The sequence below is a fragment of the Drosophila bipectinata genome, chromosome 4 (assembly GCF_030179905.1).
Source record: "Drosophila bipectinata strain 14024-0381.07 chromosome 4, DbipHiC1v2, whole genome shotgun sequence".
In the NCBI taxonomy this organism is placed as follows: domain Eukaryota; kingdom Metazoa; phylum Arthropoda; class Insecta; order Diptera; family Drosophilidae; genus Drosophila; species Drosophila bipectinata.
The window spans coordinates 17,723,976-17,738,989 of record NC_091740.1 but is presented as its reverse complement, the minus strand read 5'-3'; the positions used below and the strand labels follow the sequence as shown (position 1 = coordinate 17,738,989).

General features: G+C 35.0%; 1 protein-coding gene across 2 annotated transcripts in view; it reads left to right on the top strand.

The window, feature by feature from the left end:
• Positions 1 to 15,014, top strand: part of ey (eyeless) — a 63,359-nt gene that overhangs the window by 9,811 nt on the left and 38,534 nt on the right. For both annotated transcript variants that reach the window (XM_043213343.2, XM_043213342.2), the window contains 2 exons: positions 6,452 to 6,632; positions 7,688 to 8,321. In XM_043213343.2, coding sequence (XP_043069278.1) covers positions 6,452 to 6,632; positions 7,688 to 8,321 — 815 coding nt within the window. The remainder of the gene's footprint in view (positions 1 to 6,451; positions 6,633 to 7,687; positions 8,322 to 15,014) is intronic.

Sequence of the window (15,014 nt, the reverse complement as noted above, 5' to 3'; positions counted from 1 at the left end):
AAACTTTTTAATTTCACATATTACGAAATTCATTATAAAATTTGAATAACTTAAAAATTATTTTAAACAAGAAAGGAAAGTTTTGGGCGGATCCGAAGTTGATAAACCCTTGCAGTTAAAACCGCTTATATATCGCAAGCATCGGATATAGTTGGCCGATCTTTATGAGAATACAACAAGAAAGGAAAGCTAACTTCGGGCGGAGCCGAAGTTGATATACCCTTGCAGCTAAAAGCGGATATAAATCGCAAACATCGGATAAAGGTTGCCGGTCCTTATGAGAATATCATTATAAAACCAATTAATTACAAAACAAGAAAGGAAAGCTAACTTCGGGCGGAGCCGAAGTTGATATACGCTTGCAGTTAAAACCGGAATATAGAATAAAATCTGTACCAAGTTCCAGCTTTCTATCTTCAAAAACACGAAAGTTGGGTCATTTCCGATCGTTCAGTTATATGGCAGCTATAGGATATAGTCGGACGATCATTATGAAATTTGGCATGTCGTATTATTTTGCAAATAGCTCTGGCAAAAAAGGCAAAATTTGCAAATAGCTCTCATGTCAAATTTGAACACTCTAACTTTAAAAACACGAAAGTTGGGTCATTTCCGATCCATCAGTTATATTGCAGCTATAGGATATAGTCGGCCGATCCCGGCCGTTCCGACTTAAATACTGCGTGCAAAGGAAAGAAGGGTGTGTGCTTTAAAACTGTGCTTTAAAAGACGATCCTGATCAAGAATATATATACCTTATAGGGTCGGAGATGTCTCCTTCACTGCGTTGCACACTTTTGGACAAAATAATCATACCCTCTGCAAGAGTATAATAATATAACTAGTTTATTACAATACAAAATCTAAAAAAATTACCAAGCTTCTATCTTCAAAAACACCAAAGTAAGTATTTTTGTCAAATATTATTTCCGATCGTTCAGTTATAGGGCAGCTATAAGATATAGTCGGCCGATCGTTATGAAAATCGGTATCTCGGATCAACGGAATAAAAATAGAATCTGTACGAAGTTCTATCTTTCTGTCGGCCGATCCTTATAAAATTTGATATGTCGTAGTATTTTGCCAAAATTTTCGTACAAAATCTGAACTCTCTAACTCTACAAACACAAATGTAATAGCATTTCCGATCATTCAGTTGTAATTTTGTGCGTCGAATTATTTTTCCTAAAATAGCATTCGTACGAAATCTGAACTCTTTAACTTAAAAAAGTTTTTTAAAATACATTCCAGTACTGGCGTTGCAAAAATTTGCAATTTTTGGTGGAGGGCGTTGAAAATTTTGAAACAAACTTGAGATGAGTGGGTATTGTAGGAGTCTCCATGCCAAATCCTATAGCTTGTGTTGAAAGGGGACGCACATGCATACGATTTTATTTTTGGAACTCTACATGTAGGCCTCAAAAAATGTGCGCCTTTTTGTGTATGTGTGATTGCTCGTAGGACGGCGTAAAAATGTTTTGGCTTCGAAATTTCAATTTCTCAACGTTTCTGTTTACAATGCGCCGATGTGGTAGTAGAACAAATAGTACTTTTGTTCAGTCGCAGTCAAGTCAAGGTGGTAGCCTAATGCATAGAGTAGTAGTTTCTCTCTGTATAATTTTCCTAGGTTTGAATCCTGCTTAGAACTTCGACGTTTTTCTTTTTTTTTTTTTGAATTATCTTTAGGCTTTATCTTTAATTATAACATTCAAGAAAAATAACTGAAAATTATAGCCGGTAAATAAAATTCCAAGGGAGTCCGTCCGTCATTTTGTTATCCGACACGTCAGTCACTATTTTCTCCATTCCGCTAATTTCTCATAATAAAATTAATAAAAACATAATTATTTTTACTACAATAGAAATAAAAAATAATAATAAAGTAAATATAAAAAGTAAAAAAAAATAATAATAATAAAAAAATTATAAAATGTACCAAAAAAGTAAAATTCACTTTTTAAAAATTGAAACAACATCACTCATAAAATCGAACTCTGGACCCCAAAATTAAGGAGTGCGCGCTTTCCATCAAGGCTACCCTCCAAGTTGATTCAGTGATACTTAATGTTGGTATTTAAATAAAAACGAGAATCCCTAGCAAAATCAGAGCTGAAGATAGAGTAGTAGAAGATATTTCTGATCTCTGCTCTCACACTGAGCGAGAGAGATGTTACAAAGATGTTACGCTCTAAAAATAGAATTCTCTCTTTCTCTCTATCATCTGCCAGTTAAATGTTCGTAGACGCGTCCTATCAATATGGCGTAGAACCCGCATTTATAGAGATTTTTACAGCGGGTTCCACTACGAACTGAGACGATGTTAAGGTGATTTCAAAATTTTGTGTTTTTCTTGGAAACTTTTGGAAAACACTTAAAAGCAATTAAAATATAAAATAAATAGATTTAAAATAAACAAAAAGTGGATGTCTCGAGCCTGATTTGAACTTGTTTCCCTCTGCACATCAGCCAAGCACTCTTCCACTTGGGCATCTCTCATTCGTTGTCGAAGGAAGAATAGCTTAAACTTAACTTGTCGCGCGGTGAAACCCGCTCGTTTCAGCAGGTTTAGCGCTGGAACCCGCCATAATAAATTTTAGTTTCTGTGAGATGTCCCATGCATGTACTTTATAATCTTTGATCGAACTGCTAAACTATATCCGATGCGATACATATTTGTTCTTAACTGAAAAAGTATATCAACTACTGATCCGCACGAAACAAAACTAGGTCTGTCACTCTCGACCCAGACTGAAATTACATTTTTAAGACCAATTCGAGCACTGATTTCAGCGCAACGTGACAAAAATAAATTACATTTCTGGGACCTATAGGGCTGTTTTTGTATACCCTTGCAAAGGGTATTATAATTTTGGTCAAAAGTGTTGAACGCAGTAAAGTATACATCTCCGACCCTATAATGTATATATATTCTTGATCAGGATCACCTCCTGAGTTGATATGGGCATGTCCGTCTGTCTGTCTGTTTATACGCAAACTAGTCTCTCAGTTTTATAGCTACCGACTTGAAATATTGCACACACCCTTCTTTCGTTTGCACGCATTATATAAGTCGGAACGGCCGGGATCGGCCGACTATATCCTCTAGCTGTCATATAACTGATTGATCGGAAAGGCTATAACTTTGGTGTTTTTAAAGCAGAATAGTAAGAATTTTTAGAGAGCTAGAATTTATTATGAATGCTATTTTTGGCAAAATAATGCGACATGCCAAATTTCATAACGATCGGCCGACTATATCTTATAGCTACCACATAACTGAACGATCAGAAATGGTATTTGGTAGAAAAAACAACTTTGGTATTTTTGAAGATAGAAGCTTGAGACCTTTTTTAGATATTTTATTTTAATAAATTGGTTATATTATGATATTCTCATAAGGATCGGTCAACTAGCTCCGATTTTTGCGATATATATCCGGTTTTAGCTGCAAATGTATATCAACTTCGGCTTCGCCCGAAGTTAGCTATCCTTTCTTGTTTTATACTTATAGAAACTAAAAACATAAAACCTTAAGCTTATATATAAATGGTTTGAATTTTAGTTAATATCAACTCCTACAATACCCACCCATCTCAAGTTTGTTTCAAAATTTTCAACGCCCTCCACCAAAAATTGCAAATTTTTGCAACGCCAGTACTGGGATGTATTTTAAAAAACTTTTTTAAGTTAAAGAGTTCAGATTTCGTACGAATGCTATTTTAGGAAAAATAATTCGACGCACAAAATTACAACTGAATGATCGGAAATGCTATTACATTTGTGTTTGTAGAGTTAGAGAGTTCAGATTTTGTACGAAAATTTTGGCAAAACACTACGACATATCAAATTTTATAAGGATCGGCCGACAGAAAGACAGAACTTCGTACAGATTCTATTTGGATATACCCTTGCAGTTAAAACCGCTTATAAATCGCAAATGTCGGATGGATCGGCCAACTAATGAAAATACAATAATATAACTAGTTTACAAGAATACAAAATTAAAAAAAAAAGTTCCCATGCTTCTATCTTCAAAAATACCAAAGTTTGTATTTTTACCAAATACCATTTCCGATCATTCAGTTATATGGCGGCTATAAAATATAGTCATAAAATATAGATAGGTTTGAAAATCAGTAGTTTGGATCAACTGTACTGTAAAATCTAGAACGAAGTTCCAATTTTCTGTCTTCAAAAACACGAAAGTTGGGTCATTTCCGATCGTTCAGTTATATGGCGCTCGTATTATTTTGCCAAAAATTTCGTACGAAATCTGAACTCCTTAACATAAAAAACACTAAAGTAATAGTATTTCCGATCAATCAGTTATATGTCAGCTATAGGATATAGTCGTTCGATCTCGGGCGTTCCGACTTATGCAAAAGAAAGAAGGGTGTGTGCAAAGTTTCAAGATGATAGCTTTACAACTGAGGGACTATTTTGTTTAGAAACAGGCTTACAGACGGACAGACGGACATGCTTTTATCAACTCAGGAGGTGATCCTGATCAAGAACATATATACTTTATGAGATGTCCTAGATCTCTCCTTCACTGCGTTGCAAAATTTTGACCAAAATTATAAAACCCTCTAAAATGGCATAAAAATTAATATAAGTGACATTCATTACTTATTTTTATTGTATTCCATAATTTATATGTATATAATGTTTAAAATTATTCATTATAAGCTTTTCACAAACTAATGTTTGTATGAAATGTTTCCAAGTTCCCTTTGTTAAGACCAATTGCTTTGAATAAGGAACAAACTTTTTCCCTCTACTCTAGGTGGCCTTACTCTAGGCCTTTATTATTGATAGCATAAAATCTAAACAGTGTTCTTTAGTTTTCTTAATTATGTCTTTATAACAGACACTTTCCACTGTTAAATTAAATTCTCTTATTTTTTGTGTTTGTTTTTATGTAAATTAACTTTTCAAATAAGACAACAATATTGAATCGGATAGAAGTGAGGACTACTGCCTGGCCAGTCCAATGTTGATACTCGATTTTTCTGCAAATAATACTAGAAATTTAAAACTTTAATTATGGTTTAAACAAATCCTTAAAAAATTAAAAAAAAATATATATCCCTTTTTTTTTGCACGTTAGCAAGTCCTGAGTCGTCCTGAAAGATTATGTTTGGGGCATGAAAAAGATGCTCCTTCATTGAGGGTAGAAGGTGACGATTCAGAACACCTTGGAACTTTTCAGCATTCACAGTTCCATTAATTAATGCCAGATCAATGCCAGTAAGAAAAGTATGCCCGGACCATTCGGCATGCTTCTTGCCTGACCGTTCGCCGTAAGCAATTATTGTTAAAGCGTTTGTCGCGTTTGGCGCGCACCTAGCTCATACTATTGTAAGAAAAATGGATTATTTTGGTGTCGTTACAAAAAATGACGTTTCGCCAATCATGTTCAGTCTAAGATTCATGCATTTTGACCCACTGTAGCCTTTTCTGGAGCATTTTTGCGGTCAAGACTGGGTTTTTCGCCGGCCATGAAATCCGGCCTCCTCAATGTTCCTTTTGAACGGTTCGAGTGCTTATTTTGACAACTTTTAACTGGAAAAACTTACTTCTTACATGTTTTGCTGATTTGAAACGATCAGTCATGCCTAATCGTGAAAGGTTTCGAGTAGTTGGTAGTTGGTCTTCTTTTTCTTTCCTGATCCTGGCAAATGCTTTAGAGTTCTGATTTTCTCAACATTTTGTAGGAAATCCTCTAAAAGAAGACTTAGAAGAAGAAGACTTAATAAATCCAACGTTAGAGCTTATTCCTCGGAAGCTTAAGATTTTCGATTGTAAGGCCAATATGCCCCCTTGAAACCTTTCAGTCATTTTCGACACATTTAAAAAAAAATTTTTTTTAACATAAGAAATTTAATAATTTAAAAAATGCTTTTCGAACCTGAAAGCAAAATACTTTTTGGATATAACGAACAAATTTTAACTCGATATAATAACACGCGCTTCCACCACACTAATGTAAAGTTCACATTTAGTGCAAGTACTTAGGTGTCCGGATTTCATTGTCCGATTTCATTGTACGGTATACTATATAGATGAAATTTCCTTCAATTGTTTTTAAATAATAGCATTAAGTAATAAAGGCAAAAAGGGCAAAACGTAATAAATAAGTTTATTAGAAATGGCGTATCCGGCGGAACATGGATCCAAAGGGGCGCTGATTGACGCATCTTTTCATGTGAAAAGCAGTAAAAAGGACTAACATCTTTAAATATATTTATTCCTTGAATTTGCTGAATTTTTTGGAATAGTTTGGTAAATTTTTTTTTAAACTGGTGCTAAATTCATTATTATTGATGCATTTTCTCTTTTTGGTCTTCAAATACGTTTAATGCGTTGACAGGTCTTTGCAGTTATAATTACAATGTGTTCCAATATTTTTGTAAACAAAAAAAAATGTGTCCAAAAAATTACATTATAGGTATTATGAAACTGGAAGCATACGACCACGAGCAATTGGAGGCTCCAAGCCACGTGTAGCCACAGCCGAAGTTGTCAGTAAAATTTCGCAATATAAACGGGAATGTCCAAGCATATTCGCTTGGGAAATACGCGATCGGTTGCTTCAAGAAAACGTTTGCACTAATGATAACATTCCCAGCGTAAGTACAAATAAATTTCCATTTATTTAAATGTAATAAAACTCAGTTTATTTCCATAAGTGTTCTGTTTTGTAATTTTGCACGACCTAATCGATTTTTTTCCGCCATTATTTTATGTTTTCTAGCAGTTTTTTTTTTTTATATCAATCCAAATGAATACGATAGAAACTCCCATGCTGATGGTCGAAGCCGTGGCCAATGGCGTCCTGCTTTTTTTTAGTTCTAAGCCCATTGACAGTTGTGTGGAAAATGTGTTCGTTCAAATGGAAGGAAAAATCTTTTATGCGTATTAAGCGACAAAAAGGGAAATCAGTGCTAGAAAAATGTATGAAAAATACAATATTAAATAAATACGGCCCGTCGCCACCACAAACAGTTAAGCGTCGAAGTTCACGCGCCAGTGCAAAGGGGACTGCTGAATCACGTTCGCAACGGGAATAGGCATTTGGGTTGTTTTCAGTTTCGGATTTGGGGTGGGAAACCGTTGGTTGGCCGGGCCTCAGATAAACTTTTAACGCCTGTAATGATAAAATATTATTTTTCTAAGAATTTACACTCTCTAGAACAAAAATAATTTCGTAAGTTTTCAATACTTATTGATGTTTTTTGTGAAAAACATGTTCCATATTTAGCTTCACTTATTAAAAACGACGGTAAAATTGATTTAATCGACTTAGAAGAAGACTCTGTTACTACTCTGTTACCTACTCTAGGTAGGTATTTTCCCAAGTTCCAATTCTCCCATATCCCCTGATAAGGGCCATTCAGCCTAATTTTTCCACTCAACTGCACTTTTTCTTTTAGTTCTTACTCACTCACTCGCTCTTTTATATGTTAGCTGTTTATTCTTTCCTTTTTTTGTTTCCTTTTGAATTACTTTGAAAAGCGTTGTCAAGTACAGGCATCAAATTTAAGATATTAAAGACTTCCAAAATTGTAATTCAATCGTTTGCAGAACATGAATATTTTCAGTAAGATCTGCTGCGAAAAAATTAAATTTGAAAAAATCGAATGTAGTCTTTTATTTACTTTATAAAATCTTTTCCTAAATGTAGGTATCATCGATAAACCGTGTTTTGAGAAATTTGGCGGCGCAGAAAGACCAGCAAAACTCAGGGCCAAGTGTTTCAACAGCTACGGGAACTAGCACTAGTTTAGAAATTTCGTCCCAAATAAATAACAGCAATGTAAAAAGTGTTACTAGAGGTACACTTTCGTCGGGGTCTGATCTTATTCAGACGGCAACGCCTTTAAATTCTTCAGAAAGCGGAGGAGCCAGTAATTCTGGAGAAGGTAGCGACCAAGAAGCCGTTTACGAGAAACTTCGGCTCTTAAACACACAACACGCATCAGGATCCACAGATACCAGTAACATTGCGTCATCAGCGTGTCAAACGCCTGGTCATTTCGGAACAAACCATTCTGGCAATCAGCTGATATCTGGTATCCAGCAAACCCATCATCAGCATCATCAAGGTTGGTCTTCCCGCCATTATTCGACTGGACCTTGGTATACAACCTCTTTAAGCGGCAGTGATACACCTATGTCATCGGCGCCCAACATGCCTTCGATGCCATATTCATCAACAATATCTGGTCAGCCTTTAAGTCCTAGGCATGAAATTGCAAGTTTGGGTGGTTCACACCGCCTAGGTCTAATAAACACAGAAGACATTTCCTTAAAAAAGGGTGAGTTAGTATTATTTTATTTTAATATTTTATTTTATTTTACATTAAGCTGCAAACTAACAATTATTATCGGACACATAAAGGCTATTATGCTTTTATATCTGTCTTTCAAGAGTTAAGGCCAAACTTTTTTTATGGGCCAATTTATCATGGGTGCGCAAAAAACGATAAAATTAAAATTTAATTTTAAGTCCACTTAAAGTGAAATTGACGTGCCACATACTCCTGTTTTTATACCCTTGCAGCGGGTATTATAATTTTGGTCAAAAGTGTGCAACGCAGTGAAGGAAACATCTCTGACCCTATAAATTATATATATTCTTGATCAGGATCACCTCCTGAGTTTATATGAGTATGTCCGTCTGTCGTCTGTGTTCACACTCTTCGCACACATTGTTCTTTCTTTTTCACGCAGTATATAAGTCGGAATGACCGAGATCGGCCGACTATATCCTATCGCTGCCGTATAACTGATTGATCGGAAATGCTATAACTTTGGTTTTTTCTGAGTTAGAGAGTTCGAATGCTATTTTTGGTATTTATTATATAATGCCACTAATTCAAAACAATACGACATACCAAATTTTATAACGATCGACCGACTATATCTTATAGTTACCATATAATTAAACTATCGTAAATTTTGGTATTTTTAAAGAGAAGATTTGAAGATTTTTACCAAACTGCCACTTTACCAAAAGCGTATACAAACTTCGGCTCATCCTGCAGTTAGCTTTTCTTTTATTTTATGCCATTTCATAAAAGGGTATTATAATTAGTTGACATGATTGGAGTTGACGCCTTCAATTCGAGTCGATATTAAGCATGACCATTTGTCTGTTTCTACAAAAACTATTCCTTCAGCTTAATGCCATCGAATCCAACTTTTCGATTGATCGGAATTACATTAATTTTGGTATATTTTAAAGTTTGGAACCTTCTGTAGATGATATTTTCTATGGTGCAACGCAGTTAAGGAGACATTTCCAATCCTACAAAGTGTATATTATGTACTCTTGATCACCTCAATGCTGATCATTTTTGAGGATCACCTACAGAGTCAATATAAGCATGTCCGTCGGCCTGTTTCTACGCATGCAAGTCTCTCAGCTTTAAAGCTATCGAGTTCAAAGTCACGAAGGACGACTATATCTTATAGCTTTGAAATAACTGATGGGTCAGCTACTTTTATATTTTTTATGTTCAAAGATGGCCATATTTGGCCATACAGAGCTCGGGAAGAGAAATTTCCTATGCCTCTGAATAAAAAAAGATTTACAGTTATTTGCAAGCCCTGGAAAAAAGTGTTAATATGTTGTAATACAATTAATAATAAAAAAAACGAAGACGGCTATAGTCGAGTTTCCTAACTATATTATACCAGGTATTAATTTCTTCCACATCAATTAAATTTTGAATTGTGCAGATCAAAGGTATAGACTTTAAAGAAAAATTTTTGTTGCATATTTTTGCAATTGGGAAAAAAACAATCGAGGCCTCACTAATCCCCCTACATATAGCTACATAAAGTTGAAAACAGAATATAAAGTGGATAACTCCTCTAAACCTTGGCTTCCGAGTATCCCATTTGGCTGAATTTTGATTTCTAGGTGTACATTAGCTATTGGTATTATTTGGCATTAAAACATTAAATGTTTTTCCAAAAACATCAACTATATATTTATATCGACTCGGCTGTTGATGCTGATTAAGAATACTATATGGTATACTTTATGGAGTCGGAGATGATTCCTTCTCTATGATACTACATTCACACGAAAACTATATTCCGTTGTAGTCTACGAGTACTAGGGATAATACTGTTAACAATTTTTGATCTATATTAAAAATATAAGATTTTCTACAGTGAATCTGGTCTATGAAAAAGGCCTAATAAGCCATTTTTTTCTGTGATGATTCAGCTCAGAAAATCAATCCCAATTATGGCTGATTTTGATCAGATTATATACTGCAACAAAGCTAGTTCAGTTCAGAATTAATTTTTAAAAATTTCAAAAAAATCAGTTCCGTTTGTTTTAATTGGCGATTCAGAAGTGATCAAAGGCACACATCAACATATCAAGGCTGACTGATATGACGGAATGCAATCCAGAGTTTTATTTAAGAAGTCTGAGTTCGTAAATTAAAGTTTTGTGTCTGATGTACCATGTATGCATTGAATTATCTTTCGTTTTAGTTCCAAAAATTATCTCATTAGCATACTTTATGATGTAGAAAAGTCTCTCCGTGAGATTGCTATTGCTATTACTGGTTGCTAGGTTCATATTTTTCAATACAAGCTTTCAATTATTTCAGCTGCCAAACTACTAATTTGATCCAATTAAACTTCTTATTCCAGAAAGGAAGGATGGACAACCACAGAAGTAGAAGTCTTTAGAGTTTTATAATAAAAGACCCTGTAAGACATACTTTCTGTTGACGGTTCATTTTATAATAATAAAAAGGAGTCACATTTTTGGCATTTTTTATTTTAATTCGTCAGCATTGTTAACAAATTGTAACGTACGCAACATTTTTACAGTTGTGGCCATAACTGTAAATAACTGATGTCATAATAAATTGTCTTGATTAGGTCGCTCGACGTTTTTCCCAACAGAATATCGCTTTTAAAAACTGTAACCGAAACCATATTGGCGTTCTAGCCTCAGTTGAATACTTCCCGTCATTTTTACATTACAAAAGAAACGAGAACTAACTGCCGGCGGAGCCAAAGCTAATAAGTCCTTGATAATTGAGAGTTAAGATTTTGGTCCGATTAACATTTATGAGAATTTCATAAAAAACCAATTTCTTAAAATAAAAAATCCCAAGTCTCTATCTTTCAGAATATAAAAGTTTGGTCATGTTCGATCGTCCACTTACATATAAGCCAACTTTAGGATATAGTCAGCTGATACCGGTCGATCCGACTTATATATTGCTTTCATAGAAATATATTAAGAGTTCAAATCTTGATTTCAAGATTTAAACAGCTTTAAACAGCTTTAAAACTGAAAGACTAGTTTGCGACTAGAAACATATAATTGGACAAATAAACTGGACAACTTTTTTAGTTCACTTATTGGCAATGCTTGGATACAATATATTCTAAGAAAAATGCAATTGGTGACGAGGAATTTTTAAATTTTCATCTATATATATTTGACTTTTCTTGGTCACAATGGTTTGTCTACCATTTTTAAAGTTGGTTTTTTATTGATAAAAATCTTAGTCTCTCATTCATCAATTTTTTCGATCGATTTGATATCCTATTACAGGTGCTACAGCTGTTTTAAAAAAGAGTGCAACGTTTTCTGATCAATGTATAGTCAGGAGAGAAAAATCACTCAGTCTAAGTTAAGCCGCAAACATGTGTACCATATCAGATACGGATTCTTTCCTTTCTAAAATGAGCAAACACAACGCTTTAGGCAACCTCTAACATTGCTACTGCCGTGGATGACAGGTTTACCCTTAACCATATAGTTTGTTTTAATGCGATTTACAGACTCATTTTACAGCCGATGACACTTCATTAAACGGCAAATCGTGAGGGTGGCTGCGGTTAGAGATGCTTCGGAATATAGATTGGATGGGGTTGGAGTTTTTCGTTGATGATTTTGAGGGGTGCATAAATAGATTACAGATAATACATATTTATAAAATTTTGTTTCGAGTCTCCACTTTGTATCCTTATCTGGGGTTGTCTTTAATATATTTAACTGTGTGAGTGTCACACTGCCGTCAAATTATAACTCAACCTTCATTCGTTGGCTCAACTCTCGTGTTTTGCTAGTTCGTTTTGTTGTTTGGCATCAGATGCCAACTGTCATTTTAGTACTCTAGACGGCTGTCAGAACATGAAAAATGTGCTTCAGAAATGTATGTATACAGACAGTGTAAAGCCTATCTTGCGGCATGCCTCAAGGCTATCAACATGTATTTTTCTGTCACATTCACTAACATTCAACGTCAATGGCACACAACTAATACAAACTAGTAGAACAATACACATATAAGATTAATAAATGTGTATGTGCAGTACTTAAATTCATTCCATCTCCTTTTAGAGTCGTAAAGACAAATTATGTTTCAAAATCACAAAAAAAAGGGGCTATTTTCTAAAAACCTAAGTTGGGTTATTACCGATAAGTTACCGAGAAGTAATAGTGCAATTATAGAATACCTACATCGGATTTGAATCCCTATGAAATTTGGTACGTCAAATCATTTTGCCAAAAGTTGAATCCGAAGAAAATCCCTTACTCTAAAAACACCAAAGCTATGGAGAAATCAGTATATACTGCGTGATACAAAATCAGTTATACACTGGATGCAAAGGAAAGAAATTGTGCGCAAAGGTTGAAGTCGCTAGCTTTAAAACTGTGTGACTAGTTCGTGTAGAAACGGCTAGACAGTCGGACAGAAAGGCAGACGGTATACTTTTATATACTCAGGAGGTGATCCTGATAAAAAATATACCATATATACTTTTTTATTCACTGCGTTTTTCACTTTTGACCAAAATTATAATACCCTCTGCAAAGATATAAAAAGGTAAAAATTAATAGGGTCTTCTTAGCGTTTTCCATCATAAACAGGCTATCTCTGGGATCCAATTTCACAAGTGAATTATGTTTTTTTCTGCTAAAAAGTAATATAAAACAAGAAAGAAAAGCTAACTTCGGGCGGAACCGAAGTTTATTATTCTGCCAAAAGTAGCTCTCGTGTAAAATTTCTATATTTAAAAACACCAAAGTTATACCATTTCCAATCAATCAGTTATATGGCAGCTATAGGATATAGTCGGCCGATCCCGGTCGTTCCGACTTATATACTGCGTGCAGAGGAAAGAAGGGTGTGTGCAAAGTTTCAAGACGATAGCTTTAAAACTGAGAGACTAGTTCGCGTAGAAACAGACAGACAGACGGACATGCTCATATCAACTCAGGAGGTGATCCTGATCAAGAATGTATATACTTTGTAGGGTCGGAGATGTCTCCTTCACTGCGTTGCACACTTTTGGACAAAATTATAATACCCTCTGCAAGGGTATAAAAACAGAGTTTGAAAAAAGCTGAGAATTGGATCTGACCAAACCATTCAAAGAATTTTTGGTCTAAAATAAATCTGCTCAAAGTAAAACAATTTTATTTTGTTTTCTTTTGGATTCGGTATTTTAAAGACTACTTCTGTCTGTCTTTTAGTTAATAGTTTGCTCTTAATTTACTTATGTGGAGGGAAAAATTGAGGTGCAAAATTGAAAAGTGCATCTGAGCCGAAAATATACTCGTAGAGTACAAGTGTATATTGTATTCGTGCGAATGTATGTAACAAAGAGAAAGGAATCTTCTCCGACCCCATAAAGTATATATATTCTTGATCAATATCAACAGCCGAGTCTACACAGCCATTTCCGTCTGTCCGTATGAACGCGTGGATTTCGAAGGAACTTGGACTCGGGCGGTATCGTGAGCCTAGACTATAGCCGACCTATCTTCTTATACCCTTGTCGCGAATATTATAATTTTGGTCAAAAGTATGCAACAAGGAGACATCTCCGAATCACTTCCGACTCTATAAAGTGCTTATATTTTTGATCGCGATCATCTCTTGGGTTGATATGGGCGTGTTCGTCTGTCTGTCTGTTCACACTCTTCGCACACATTGTTCTTTCTTTTGCACGCAGTATATAAGTCGGAATGGCCAAGATCGGCCGACTATATTCTATAGCTGCCATATAACTGATTGATCGGAAATGTTATAACTTTGGTATTTTTAAAGTTAGAGTGTTCGAATGCTATTTTTGGTATTTTTTTTATATGATGCTATTTTTTTTAAATAATACGACATACCAAATTTTATAACGATCGACCGACTATATCTTATAGCTACCATAAATTTTGGTATTTTTGAAGAGCAAAGCTTGGGACTTTTTTATACCCTTGCAGAGTGTATTATAATTTTGTCCAAAAGTGTGCAACGCAGTGAAGGAGACATCTCCGACCCTATAAAGTATATATATTCTTGATCAGGATCACCTCCTGAGTTGATATGAGCATGTCCGTCTGTCCGTCTGTCCGTCTGTCCGTCGGTCCGTCTGTCCGTCTGTCCGTCTGTCTGTCTGTTTCTACGCGAACTAGTCTCCCAGTTTTAAAGCTATCGTCTTGAAACTTTGCACACACCCTTCTTTCCTTTGCACGCAGTATATAAGTCGGAACGGCCGGGATCGGCCGACTATATCCTATAGCTGCCATATAACTGATTGATCGGAAATGGTATAACTTTGGTGTTTTTAAAGTTAGAGAGTTCAAATTTGACATGAGTGCTATTTTTGGCAAAATAATACGACATGCCAAATTTTATAAGGATCGGCCGACTATATCCCATAGCTGCCATATAACTGAACGATCGGAAATAACCCAACTTTCGTGTTTTTGAAGATAGAAATCTTAAACTTCGTACAAATACTACTTTTGGTCAGATAATCAGACCTACCAAATTTCATAAGGATCGGCCGACTATATCCTATAGCTGCCATACAACTGACCGATCGGAATTGACCCAACTTTTGTGTTTTTGAATATAGAAAGCTGGAACTTGGTACAGATTATATTTTTGGTCAGTTAATCCGACCTACCAAATTTTATAACGACCGGCTTATCTTATAGCTGCCATATAATTGAACGATCG